Source organism: Eschscholzia californica, unplaced genomic scaffold, assembly GCF_041429995.1.
Source record: "Eschscholzia californica isolate CP2 unplaced genomic scaffold, dmEscCali1.0.p SCAF_3, whole genome shotgun sequence".
Classification (NCBI taxonomy): domain Eukaryota; kingdom Viridiplantae; phylum Streptophyta; class Magnoliopsida; order Ranunculales; family Papaveraceae; genus Eschscholzia; species Eschscholzia californica.
Genome location: NW_028238420.1, coordinates 58,039,392 through 58,054,133, shown reverse-complemented (window position 1 = coordinate 58,054,133; position 14,742 = coordinate 58,039,392). Strand labels below are relative to the sequence as shown.

The 14,742-nt window shown below is 34.2% G+C and overlaps 2 protein-coding genes and 1 pseudogene across 3 annotated transcripts; 1 reads left to right on the top strand and 2 right to left on the bottom strand.

Moving 5' to 3' along the window:
- Positions 1 to 943: 943 nt before the first annotated feature.
- On the bottom strand, positions 944 to 2,448 carry LOC147552420 (AT-hook motif nuclear-localized protein 16 pseudogene; annotated as a pseudogene). The gene has a single exon (XR_015237578.1). The product of XR_015237578.1 is annotated as an AT-hook motif nuclear-localized protein 16 pseudogene (transcript).
- A 5,336-nt stretch (positions 2,449 to 7,784) lies between these two features.
- Positions 7,785 to 10,598, top strand: LOC147552419 (uncharacterized). The gene is made up of 5 exons (XM_086672395.1): positions 7,785 to 7,981; positions 8,102 to 8,890; positions 9,009 to 9,146; positions 9,295 to 9,700; positions 9,903 to 10,598. Exons 1-5 carry the CDS (start codon positions 7,790 to 7,792, stop codon positions 10,472 to 10,474), a joined length of 2,097 nt encoding a protein of 698 aa, XP_086528521.1. The 5' UTR covers positions 7,785 to 7,789; the 3' UTR covers positions 10,475 to 10,598.
- A 1,638-nt stretch (positions 10,599 to 12,236) lies between these two features.
- Positions 12,237 to 14,447, bottom strand: LOC147552418 (uncharacterized). Its single transcript, XM_086668632.1, has 4 exons — positions 14,367 to 14,447; positions 13,703 to 14,129; positions 13,095 to 13,497; positions 12,237 to 12,876 (listed from the first exon to the last, which is right to left on the bottom strand). Exons 1-4 carry the CDS (start codon positions 14,445 to 14,447, stop codon positions 12,237 to 12,239), a joined length of 1,551 nt encoding a protein of 516 aa, XP_086524758.1.
- Positions 14,448 to 14,742: the final 295 nt, after the last annotated feature.

Sequence of the window (14,742 nt, the reverse complement as noted above, 5' to 3'; positions counted from 1 at the left end):
GTCGGGTACACTATCATTTTGTTAAAGGAAAACAACTTCACTAATTTATTTAACCGATAATAACACTTGAAGAGTTCTAAACCACATTTTGGGGTGTAAACATAATTAAGACATGAATTAATGGAAGTGCTAACTTCGAATGAAAGAGAAAGAAAGACATAAAAAGGCAAAGACAACCCCAAATTTCCAAACAAGAAACCCAGCATTCTGGTCTAAATTTTTTTTCTAGTTTCAAGATTATTCCAAAATTCCAACAATGTTTTTCAACTTCTTGGGAAGTGAGTGTGAGGTTTTCACATCTTCTTTTGGCATAAACTAGGAACTCTTTGGAACCCTATTTTCCCCCCTAATTAAAAGCAACAAAATTTATAACAGATGTCAAAATTTTCAAAGTTGGTCTTATTAATTCACCCCAACAGTTTTTTCTTTTTTTTTTCAGTTCAGCTAATAAGTAACTGACATTAGAACTGTAACGCCTAGTCAACATATCTCAAGTAACAAATGCTACTTTCTACTCCCACCATGATTTTTTAGTACTAATTGTTCAATTAGGTTAATTAACTAGTTTTAAGAATGTCTAACTAGTTATCTCTTTTAACTATCCTCTAGGCTAGAATAACTTTGCCCTACATATTGATTGATATTATAACTTGGTATAGTTTCACAAACCATAGCTAATTATGTTTTAGTGAATATGATATATGTATATCAAACCCTAAAAATGACATAATTAACAAAGGAAATATAAACCATACTAAAATTAATGGAAATTAAACCAAACCCTAGAATTGTGGAAGTTACTCATGAAGAAGAGAATCTGTGATTGTTTCATGAATTTGAAGAGTTACTAACCTTGAGAAAAGTCTGTAAATCTATTGCTTCTGTTCATAACTTCATATATATATATATATATATATATATTAGGGTTTAAGATGGGGATCTATTTGTAGAAAGAACACATGATGATATTCATATAATAATCACAGTACTTCTCCACTTCAAAATCTTCATCACCTTCCTCAAACAGTTTTGAAGATCCATTAATTTTGTCTCTCTATACAAGAATCACTCAAAACAAGTCCTATTAGCTGAAAGATTAAAATCAAAACATTTCAAGAACAACTTCAGCCCCACTCATGATCCAAAAGGAGGCCTAGTAGCTGAACCACCACCCCATCCCAAACCCTCACCACCAGGTGGAAACTGATAATTTACTCCCAAATTATATGTAGAAGCTCCACCACCACCACCACCACCAGTAATATCCGATGACTGAGACGCGGTTGGGTTAACCTGTTGCACAGCAGGTGATTCCTCATCTTCCTCCTCCAACGGTAACCGGTCGAAAACTGCGTTTGCAAATGAAGCTGCCATCAACACTACAGGCCCTGCCGCCACTAGTGGTGGTACTACACTTCCTCCTACAACTTGCCCTTGTCCACCAGCCAAAAATATAGTTAATCCACCTGAACCTGGTGGTGCTGGAGGAGGAAGTACAGTGCCAGTAAGTTGAAGTATCTCAAACCTTCCATGTAATGTAACAACACTTCCGGCCGGTGTCGTTGGCTGTCGTAACGTTACATTTACGACCGTCCCTCCACCGCTTAGAACACAAACACCTCTACCCCTCCGTCTCGCATAATTTGATATACTTTCTATGATATCAGAACCAGAAGCAACTTCAAGAACATGAGAATGAAGAGAGTTAGGGCTATCCCTAGTGACAAATATGGGTGGTTTAGGTTTGTTTTTGGAACCAGCAGGTCGTCCTCTAGGTCGTCGACCGGAGTTAGGGGTTCCATCGCCAGAGCTTGTTGTTACAACTACAGCTAGGTCATGTTGCTTTTCTTCTTCTTGATCAGGTGAAGATGATTCTTTAGAAAATGGGTTTTGGGTTGTTTGATTTTGCTGTTGTTGTTGGTGGTGGTGGTGATGAGATTCAGCTGATGGTCTGAAGATGTGGTGGACATAGTGAGAACCTTGGTTTGATCCTGAACCTGCCATTAATTAACACATTGATGATCTCTCTCTCTCTCTCTCTCTCTCCCCACAACTTGACTTTGATCTAATTTCCTCTCTCCCTGACCTATTTCCTATGTCTCTCAAAATGGGTTCTTCTTCTTCTTCTTGATCAATGGTAGAAATTAATCCGACCTCAAGAACTACCTAATCTAACAAAATAGTCTAGCTCTTTCAATTCTGTGAAGGAATTAAGTTATGATGAAGACTTTTTTTTTGGTCAAAGACAAAATAGATAGTTACTTACATGTATATGACAGCAATAAGGGAAGCAGATTTTTAATAGAAGTACTGATTCTTCTGTGGAGGGAGAAGCACACTTTTTAAGATGGCTTCTTTTTGACAGTCCATTAAGGAGCCCTAGCTAGCTCTGAGAAAGAAATGACGGTTGAAGACGGCTTGCTCATACAGACAGAGATAGAGATAGAGAGTGATGAGAAAGAGAAAGAAAGAAAGAGAGACTGTCCAAAAGCTAATGAAGAAGTTATTATAGTGGAAGCTCTTGGCAAAAGGGACTCAAGTAAAAAAAAGAAAGAGAAACAACTTAATTTGTGATATATCTCACTCAGGTAAAACAAAGATAATAGTCAAACTCAAACTGTTTTGCATTTAGTGAAAATGAGTCATCAAATCACAAATTTTGTAAACGTAGAGGGAAAATTGGTGAGTGATTTGGGGAAAAAAGAAAACTATCCAGGTACGAAGTTTTGGTTGAAAACAAAATTTTTTTGAAACATTTTGTTTCCTCCAAACACTTCAACCTCTCAACTTCTTCTTCCTCAACCAAAATTCCGGCGACTCCCACGATTATTCCGGCGACATCCACCATTAATGCCGACCACCGCCAAATTCATTTCTTCTTCTCTCCTTTCTTCCCTCTTTCTTTTCTCTTCTCTCTCTCTTTTCTGTTCGTGTTTTATAAATCCCGACGAAGGGACTCTCACCTTCGTCCGAAACTCGTCTGGAGCTGATTCTTCCAGATCCAGACGAAGCAACCTCCGTCTATATCTGGAAGAACCAGACGACCTTCGTCTAGTTTTCAGATGAAGGATTCCGGCGAAGGGCCTCTCCCCTTCACCAGAACTTAGAGAAAGAAAGAGAGAAAAGCAAGGAGATAGATGGAGAGAGAGGAAAAGAGTTGTTGCCGACCATCGTCGATCAAGAGCCGACCGACAACTCTCTGCAGGCAACAAGGGAGGGTGTGTTTGAGTAATCTTTTTTTATTTTTCACCCTTTAAAATTTTGCAACCTGAATAATTTTCTTATTTTCTCCAAATCCCCCACCAAACAAAAATAAAGATAAGTAAGAAAACTACAAAGTTACTTAAAATAAAAATTCCAAATGGCAAATAAGTATGGGTTAGTGATCCTCTTTCAGGAAAGAGTAAGTTTAAATACTAACGATTAATCTTCATGGACTCGCTAAAGGTTGTTAATTGCCATCTAATAGTGTTATAACAACCGTGATGCTCAATACCTGGTCAGTATTCCGGCGGGGGTATGTGGTCAGACATAATTTAGAGATAGAAAGTAAAACACTTTCTTTCTCTAAGGTTGTGTTTGATAGCAATTTGGGGTAAGGAAAGAAAACAGAGAAAAAAATTTCTCGGAGTAATTTTTTCTCTAAGAATTTTTTTCTCCGTAAACACTTTCCAGATTTTCTATTGTTTGGTTCATTAAGGGAAAAATTTGTAGTTCTCAATTTTCTTAATTTTCCAATGTTTGGTTCGCTAGGGAAAAAAAATATTTTTCTTACTTTTTTTACTTTTATCTATGTTTGGTTTACCAAGAAAAATATTTTGTTAAACATCAAAATAAAACCATATTATCCATAAATGTATACTTTCAAAATGTTTAACAACTACCAAACCGAGTCAAACGAATACGCGAATAAGTGCATAAAATTATTAAAATGCAATCTCCTAAATCACTAATACTAATGCTAAGTTGAGTCATACTAAAGTATATCGATTTGCGAAAAGGTGCAGCTAATTGACCCTCGATTAACCGTTGGTTAACTTTCTCTTTAACCATGATGCTCTTCTCGATTGAGGAAAGTCAAGGAATATACGTGTAAGTTCGGGTTTATCTCCGAACATATACATAACATCTTCAATATCTTGTTCGCTTAAGTTTGGAATGGCCATCAACGCATCTTCCACACCACGAACTGAAGAAATTTGAACTGCTTCGGCAAGTTTGTTTGCAGCTTGCGCAAGTAAAATAGATGTTTCATCTGATTCTGACCGTCGTCTACGTTTTGGAGCTATAAATTGATCTCGATTAACGGAAGTTGGAGAGCATAGCCCTTCATCTTCATCCGGATTGATGGACGTCATATTAGCATTTTCACCTATAACAAAAATATGATTAGTGTGTTATTAAAATGATTAAAACTTTTAGAAGTTGATAATTTTCAATGATTGACTAACCAGGTAGTTCGTTAGAAATATCATCAGCCTCCACTTGTCTATTGCCAGTGGCTTGTTCTGTTCCAACGATGACTCCTAATTTTTCTTGATACGGAAAACTCTTTGTACGCAAATTTTTTGCATTAGGTTGTGCCTGACAATAAGCAATGTGAAGGACAAAATCAAAATTTATTTGTAAATTTTTTAAGACAGTATAAATAAAATAAATACCTCTACGTATTCTCTCCATGCATCGTCATCTGCCTCAATTCGAAAAGTTACATTGTTAAAGGCAAACCCACTAGCGTCGATTGCATGTTTCGCGGTAATATAATGATTTCTGAATGTCTTCACACGAGCTTTGATATTTTCAACAGTAATACGGATTCTCGTCTTCTTATATATTTCATCAATTTGCCAACCAAACACAAGGAAAATTTATATTTTAGAGAAAAAAATTCTACTTTCTCTGGGAAAGTCTCCTATCAAACAGACCCTAAATTTCCTTTGACCCCAAACATCTATTGGTGCCCGACTATAAAATGTTCCGGATCGACCCTTTTGAAATCCAAAGCAAAGCTTCGGCTTGGACCAATCTGAAAGATATCAAGCCAGTACCAGAGTATTTTTAATTATGTTTTTAGGGGTTTGGAACCAAGGTTCTTTCTCTCTCTAACTCTTCATCATAGATCAAGATTGGTATGGAATCAAAGTTCTTTCCATAATGGTTTTACTCTCTTTCTCTATCTAAAACAAAGTTCTTTCTCTCTCTAATTCCTCACCACAAATTGATTGGATTGTGTCCCACAATAACATGACGATGATGATACGAAAGAGAATAAGAGACGACCAAGATAAAGAAGATGAAAGAGAAAAAGAAGAGAAGAAAAAAAGATTAGTAGGGGGAGGATTGTATGACTACCATACTACTAATGCTCCATGGAATTTTACAACTCTACGAATTTGACAGTATGATTGCATGGATTACAACTGTAGGGGGGCCAGATCACTAAAATATTTACTTCGACTTTGGCGGAAATCATTTTCTCTCTCCATCTAAACTACATTCACAGAGAGTTTCACACGGAATTATCGTTTTTCGGCGGAAGGACCGGAATCTCCTTCACAATTGAAGGAGAGTTCCCTATTTTAGTATTATTATAGGTTTTCTTTTATTTTTTCTTCATCTTTTAGGGGAAGGTGAAAAGAGGCAGTTGTTATGATGATGGTTATTCGTTCTTCACGGGTTTCTTCTTCTTCAATTCCATCAAATCGAAGATGTCATACAAAAAGGAACATAGAGGGAAATCATAAAACAAAATCGATTTGACTTTTAAATGAAGATGAAAAGAAAAGAAAGACGGATTTATCTTCGCTCAAGAAGATAAATTTATAATTTCTTCTTATGTTTTAGTTCGATTATATTTTGTGGTATAAATCTTTTCATTCGTGATCTTGATGATCTTCTTATTTTATGACCTTCAGGGTCTTTTCTTTTAGTTTATGTCTTGCAACTTCTTTCTCTTCGTAAGGTAGTTTACATTTGAAGCTTTGTACTTCACTTATGTATGAAGAGATGAGTTAATCTCTCAAGTCAACCATGTAATGTCCTGGATTGAGTTATGAAGGGAATTTTGATTTAATCAAAATAAAAAATAAAAAAATAAAGTTCAAAATTATAAAATGTCATTTTCTTTTTTGTTGCAATAAAATATCATTCCTTAGAACCTATTATATTACATACTAATTTTATGCATGGGTTCCACATGGAGTATGGATGAAACATTAAAGAAATGTTTTGGTTTTCCAAAAAAAAAAAAAACAAAAAAAAAAAGAAATTTTTTGGGGTCAAAGGAGGGTAATATAGGGAATATGAAATTGGGGTGTATAAAACAATAGGTGGGGGTGCACGTGCAAATGCTTGAATTATGTCGAGGGAATAGGGAGGAGTGGGTCAACAAGTCAAAGTGGGCGTGGAATGGGGTGTGGGAGGGTGAGAAGTTTAGGAAATATGTCAGATGGGATTATGTCGGAAGAGGAAGGTCGGCATCGGTACTTGCTCTCCTCTTAACCTTACCTTCTTATCTTATTAATATACCACTTCACCACCTAACTCTCCATTTTGTTCACCGTTTAAGGTACATGGGTGAATCTAACGCGGTGAGAATCTGCCGGTTGCCGATCATTTTGATTTCACTCAAGGCGCACCAACTAAGGTCTCGATCAGATTTAGCTTAGTTTGGTTTGGCTCAAGTAGTCGTCGAGTTAATTTTTTTTGAAGTCGTGTTGATGTATATGTAAATTAAACTAAATCGAGTAAGTTTAATTCAGACAGAATAACATTTGGTTTAGTGGTTCAGTTCCGTTAGACCAATTTAACTCATATTTGCCTACCCCTAGATGTAAATAACTGAAATCTTCAATTATTCCGTTGGGATATAGACCAAAAAAAAAATCAAAAAAGGTTTAGGGTCCAATCTTGGTGAAACATGGAAATTTAGTCCTTTTACTCTATGGACAAAAAGACCTTATAAATTCTATAGGATTTACTTTTGTGTCCCCTAATCAGGTAAAGACGGAAATCTTATTGTTGCCAAAAAAACGCGATTTTGTAACGGAAAGAATCCGTAATTTATGGGTTATTAATAGGTATTTTCGTTTTTACCTACCCACTTTCTCTCTCTTCTTTTAACATTTTAGGTAAATCAGGGTTTTTACCTAAAACGAAACGGTGAAAAACCCTAAATCAACCACTGAATCGCCATCATCGAAAGCCAAAAAGCTTGCTGTTTCATCTTCCTTCTTAATCTTTAAACATTTCGGTTGAGATTTTCCGTTTCAGGTGAAAAGGTACTGATGAAATCCCTCGTCGTTTAGATCCGTCGTTTGTTTTTTGAACCATCGTTACTGTCAGGTGAAAACCATTATAAATCCGGTTTTGCATGTTAGATTTTCATCATAAAGAAGTTAGTTGCATCGTTATGGTAAGATTTAGGGTTCGATTATTAGGGTTTTTTTACGTTCTGATCCTAATTTTGATGTTGTAAGCTTAGTAATACAACTTAAAATTTGTGTTGAGTGTTATAAATTACCCATACTGTTATGTCATAATGAAGAATCGTTTTCATATCTGCCATTAAATTTTTGATTCTTTGATTTTTGGGGCTAGGGTTAGTTATCTGTTTTGACCAATTTAGGTGAGTTTTTTAGGGTTTTTGATTTGAAATCAAGTTGTTTGCTTTCATGATGTTACTAATTTTCATCTTATCATGTATAAATTTCATGAAATTTACTGTAAATTGATCTTCTAGGGTTCTATACTAATGATAACATTTTAATTTCGGATGCAGGATAATTCAATGGCACCGAAGACAAAAGTAACACCTAAAGCTACCAAGGATTCAACACCTCTCAGAAGAAGTCCATTAAAAAGGAAAGCAGCAGAGGAAGAGGTAGTTCCTGCAAAAAAATCCAAAAACAAAGAACTCTCAGCCAATTTAGAAGGTGAAGCTGTTAAAAAGACAAAAAATAAAACACTTTCTGTTAAAGAGGTATGATTTATGAGAAATTCTTAATAATTTCAATTACATTAAGTTAATTTATAGTAAAGTATAGATAATTTACATGAAATTTTTGGATTTACATGTAAATGTTTCAAATTTATGTAAAAGGTTGGAGCAAGCTCAACTACAAAGAAAGGGAAGGAAAAAGAGAACAATTGTCGTACTGTTGACATAGTGGGTGAAAAGAAGATAATATCACAGGGTAAGACTGTCAATCCTTTCAGATACAGCTTGAGTAAACCAATCGAATTGATTACAAGCCACCGTCAGTACATGACGGAAGAGATGAAGGAAGAGATTGGAAAAACACCTTTCTCAAAGCTTTTTGATTCCATGGCAGAGGGTTTCATCCTTAGGGAAAACTATAATACTCGTCCCATAAATGCAATTCTAGATATTCTGTGTCGATACAAAAAATCGACCAAGAAATTCGTTATTGGTGGGGTTGAGTTAGAGTTTAAACCAGAAGATGTATCCCTATTGCTTGGTATGCCAATGGAGGGTGCAGAATACGATGCTTTCCCAAAGTTTCATGAACAAGATCCCTTCAAGTGTTCCTTTCTAATGAAATATTTTGAAGAACCTATAAGAAAGTCAAGTAACAAGAACAAAGGGATTTCAAGTGCTTATGTTGCAATGGCACTACAAAGATGCATTAGAAACCAGGAACCAGCTATCGAATTTGTGAGTCTTCTAATCATGTTGTTAGCAGCCAACTTCCTCTTTGCAACTTTGGCTGGTTTCACTGTTCTTCCAAGCATTTATAAGAACATAATGTCGAGAAGGGCTATCAATAGGGTGTCGTGGCCAAGAGCCATACACTCTTACATGATGGAAACCATTGACAAACATGCTGAAGAACCAACAAAAGCATCTGGTTGTCTGTTACTTTTACCTGTAAGTATGCATTATTTACATGATATATGTTATAATTTATCCAGAAGATAACATACTTTATATATAATTATGTTTATAATAGTTTAATGATGTGGAATTTTTAATTTTTCTTTTATAGTTCTGGGTATGCATGCACACATCACTTTATCCTAAGAATACTTTGAATGCAAAAAAATATCCAAGGTTCTTGAGGTGGTCAGTTGATGATTTTAGTAATGGAATGGAGAGCGATATTGCCGGTCTTGAAGAAGATCAGGTATGATTTCTGTAACAATTTTTCATATTTATCATAAAGTATACATAATTTATAATAAACATTGATACATGATACTACCTGATTATGAATAAATCATGAAATAAATATTATTTATTTTAATTTTTGAATAAATTATGCTAAAATGCAGGTAATTGTTAGTGTTGAAGAAGAAAATAGTGAAGAAGAGCATGGTTTGCTCAATTTTACTGAAAAGGTTGATATTGAATTAACCTATGATCAGAAAATTGATATGCTAGAGATGATTGAATCTCTAAAAAGTTTGATCAACTCTAAAGATGTTGAAATAGAGATGTTGAAAAAAGAAAATGCTGAGTTGAAGGGTCAACTTAAAATGAAAGAAAAAGTAAATGTGGAGGAATTTGAAGATCAAGGTAATGATGAAAATGATGAAGATGTAGGAAAAGAAGATGGAATGGAAGGTGGGAATGAATGTAGTGAGAAAGAAGAAGATAGAGAAGTCGAGCAAACTGTTGTTGATGATGGTGGTAATCAACATGATAGTGATGATAACAATGATGGTGGCAATAACTTTGGTGAGACTTTCTAACTTTTGATTTTATAAGAAATTTGGTTATTACAATGCATAAAGTATGCATAATTGCAATATCTATTTATATATACAACTTAAATTATAGATACTTTAAACAACAATATGATTTGTTTAGATCACTTGTTACAATACAACACAAAAAATATGCATTATTTATCTTAACTGTTTTGTTTTTTATTGTACAGCATTTGATGAAAATGTACCATGCACAGCAATAGTCAAGTATCAAGCTGTGGAAGAAAGAGTTTATAGTAGCACACCAACATTTGACCTTGGTATTGATGATAATGAGCCAAGTGACTTTGCTGGTGTGGCAGAAATTGCAAAATCTTACAAAGGAAAAGATGTACAAATTGATGAAGATGATGATTTTGTAGAGCCTTCACCAAAGTCAGTAAAGAAGGCAAGGACAAAGTCAAAAGCATCAAAAGGTGTAGGATCGAAACAAGATGATGTTGTTAAAACACCTAAGCAAAATTCTCTTATCAAAAGAGTGAAGGAAGCCCCCAGGACAAGAAAGCATACTGAAAAGGCAGATCCAAAATTAATTGCAGGTAAGGTTACTAAGAAGCAAGCTACAATGTCGAAAAAGGAGGTGGTGAATGTCGAAACTGAAGAAGATACTAAAGGGAAGAAAGCAGCATCAGATGATAATGAGCCACTGTGCAACTGGAAGAAGAGCAAAGTATGGAAACAAGTTAAAGATGATGAAAAGGGGCTGTTGGAAGAGTTTAGCAAAGAAGGAAAAAACACGTAATCTGTTTAATATATATTTTATATGTTATATGTTGTTGAACAATGTTAATGTTGTTGGATCATAAGTACTGTGTTTGTAATTGACATTTTGTGAGCTTTATCAAATATTATATTAAGAGTTTTATTAATATTTCTATATTGACTAACAATAACACTAATGCAGAACACTTGTTTGGACAAATCAAATCATGAGTGAGATCAGAGGGAGACAGTTGGACCTACTAATGATGAATTGCGAGACAGATGCTCAGATCATAAATTGGTGGGCAAAACATTTATTTGATGAAGTAATGGTTGGAGCTGGACAAGTATTCATTCTTGGAGCAGAGTTATGGGTAAGTGTTCAGATAATTTATAATAACGTATTCATTATATTTATAAAGTATGAATAGTTTACAAGATAATGCTTGTTCTGTTATATTATGAAATGAATAATTTCGGTTAAATCATGGATAATTTATGAAACAACATCAGTACTCACTATTACATTACACATCTTGTTACAACTTTATGTATAAAGTTGTGTTCAGGCACAAACTTTTAGATTGTAGTCTGTAAATTATATAGGATTTACATGAAAATTATCGTATTGTTTAATGTTTTATTTAATATTTATATGATAAAATGCAAACTTGGTATGCAAATTTTGAATGGTTATTGTACAGACAATGATAAAATGCAAGGCAACCAAAGCAAACATAAACGCAGTATTCAAAGATCGGATTTTAAATGAGGCTGATAGAGGGCTGCTGTCGTTTTTAGTTGCACCCATGTGTCATGCAATGATTACAGATGTAAGTAGGGGTATCCATTGGACGTTGCTTGTTTTTGATTATTATGATCAAACTTGGACACACTACAACTCCTTGTACTTCGACATCAAAATGCGTAAAGTTTGCGAAGAAAATGCTAAGAAGTATGCGCAGGAGATACTTGATGTGCTTCATGAAATACAATATGTTAGCCCTGAATATAAAAAGAAATGTAAGGAGTTAAAATCGCCGTATGATCATCAACAAGGAGAGTAGTAAGTACCAACCTTGCTAGATTATTTTACATATTACTATTATACATATTGATTAACAGATATATATTCCATGGCTGGCAATTTTTAATTTATTTGTGTATGATGTACAGTGCGGATTGTGGACCATTTATTATGCTACATATGGAGATGTTGTTCATGAAAAATTACAAATGGGATGTACCTAAAGATTTTCTTAGTGATGATTGGACGGTTTTAGCACAACGAAAGAGGGCGCAAGTGACGTACGAGATTCTGAATGAAACGAAAGAACAGTGGAGAAAGAATTTATAATAGTTAAAATTTCAATTTTTTTGGAAGGTCTTGAAATTCTTGGTCAAATGTAATATCTAGTAGGATTTGAACGCAAAATCAATCTATTGACAGATTCTCTATCTGGTTTTTTTTGTAAGTTTTTGGATTGTGATTTAAATTACAGTAATTTATGTTAGTTATAATCCAGATTCAGAAACTTATATGGTGTTCTGATACAAATTCAGAAAGATTACCACGGAATAATTTATCATGTATACTAAATTATTATAATTTATGGGATAAATTCTAGTATCCATAAAAAATTCTAACAACTTTATCCTAAATTACTTATAATTTAAAGTAAATTGTGCACACATTTGAAAACAAAGTAAGTCATTTATCATAAACATTCAAATTTTCAAAATTGTTTCGCATTAATAAGAACCGGAGATACATTGTTTATGCTGTAAGTGAAGAAATAACATCAAATATTAACCCTACATGTGGAGCGATTGTGGTAGGAAGGTTGCTTACACCTACCACATATCCTCAATTTCCTTGGAATGTTTCCTGAGCTCTCAATACGTACTGTTCTTGGCCTACCCGGTCTACGACGAATCAACGGTGGGAGTGTTTTTGTGTCTTCATCAAATGAACGAGGCTCATCATAATTTGGAATTGGCATTATATGTTCCTGGTAAGTCTTAACATAAGACTCAGTTGTCCATATAGGATCATAAAAACAATCTTGTTGATCTTCATCCAAAGTTTTTATGCACAACATAGCGTGCTCACAAGGAACCATATCTACCTGCCACCTTCTACATGTACAAGTGAGATTTAGAAGATCAACACTATGTGATGGATCAGAATAAACCTCAAATATGAGTGGAGCAGCCTGTGCATAATTCCAAGTAGCTGCACTATCATGTTTAGATTTCAGAAGATCAGTGATGGTAGGACACAAGAACGTAGTCCATTTGTTGGACAATTCACGTGCTACATTCATCTTGTTCATTATATGTGTACGTATTGCATCCAACATTGCTGTAATTGGTAGTACACGGGCATATTTGATTTGATTATTGAAGGACTCCGATAGTTGAGAAGTTATTGCTGTGTACCTGTTTGAACAAAACAAAATAATATAGTTATATCATGATTTAAAAAACTCAAAAAGGTGTTTACATTACAGCTACTGTATCCAAAGTAGCAATGATGTTTGTAAAAGTATACTAAATGTATGAAACATTATGATTTCAACGTCATAAATTATGAAAGATTTATTACGAATCATAAGTGATTTTCACCAACATATTTTGTATAATTATACTGATCAAACCTTGGGCCGGGGAAGAATGCATCTGCCCATGATGAGGGGTCTAAGGATTGAAAAAATGCAGCAACTTTGGAACCACCCATTTGTATCATCTGGTTAATAGTATTATTATACTCAGACTCGGGAATAGCTCTGGCTGCCTTGAAAATCAATGTTTGAAAGAACTTAGATTTTCGAGCACCATTAGCGAGTCTTAAATTGAGGTTGTTCCTCAGATGCCAAACACAAAAAGAATGGTTTGCTGTTGGGAATATTTTCTTAACACCGTTGATAATACCGTTGTGACGGTCTGAAATAAAAGTATATGTCTTCTCCATATCCACAGCATTGCGTAAATGACCCAAAAACCATTCCCAATTAATGTCATTCTCTGCGTCAACAACAGCATAAGCAAAGGGAAACAGACCTGGAATTACGAAATATGTTAGATAAATTCATAATACTGTAATCAAATATTACAGTATTACAACTAAAGCATAATTAATGTATATTGTTTCTAAAAAGTTAGTTCTAAATTACGAAGGGAATTTCGAAATTATAAATAATGACATTAAAAGTATAATAACTGAAGACATAATATATAATAATTTGTAAAAGTATTGGTAACTAACCATTGTTTCCATCCTTAGCAACAGCAGATAGAATGCAACCGTTGAAACGAGTTTTGCAAAAGGTTCCATCAACGTATATAACAGGTCTACAATATTTGAATCCAGCCATACAAGCATGTGGTGCTATAAAAATTCTTTGAAATCGACGAGTAGCATCGTCGATTTCTAATTGCACTATGCTGTTTGGATTTGTCCGTGAAAAGGCATCAGCATACCATTTAAGTTTTGCATATGAATCTCCTTCCTGGCCAAATGCTTCGTTCATTGCAACTTTCTTCCCCTCATATGTGTAGTAATATGGAAGTTGAACGCCGTAGTCCTTCAAGAAATCATTCTTCAAACTTTTAGTGGAACGATCTGGACTTCTCGAAACATCATCAAGAATCAGTTTACCAACAAAAGAACTGTTGATTTTGGGTTTTTTGGCCTTCTTAATGAAATCAGCACAGTCATGTTTCATTTCCAAATCTTTCAAAATGAACATCGAATCGCAATTTAATGGTGCCAAACCATGTACTCTCCATTTGCAATCTTCCACAGGACACACAGCAGTAACACGCTTTGTATCATTTTTTAAGAATTTGAAATCATGTCCTGTGTTGATACTATATTGCCTAAGAGCATATCGAAACGATTTGGCACCACCGGGGAAGAGCTGTCCTACTTCTGTAAATATCTTATCCCAACCATCTGATTTCAATTTAATTTGCTTAAGTTGATGTGTTGATTGTGCCTGGGAATCCATCTGTGACAAGACAGAGTAAAAATTTTAAATACACATAAATTTTGCATAAAAATATACTGATGTATAATAAAGCATGCATACATTATAGTAAAGTATGCATAATTGATAATAAAGAATCGTTATGAATAAAAGGTTTGCGAATATTTTTTGTTTAAAAAACGAACTCTGATTTAAGTTAAAGTATACATAATTTGTATTTCAAACATGTAATTTCTTATACAAAAAACATATCATTGATTAATATTCTAGAAAATTATATATAATTTAGTAGGACATTATGAAATGTATATTACAA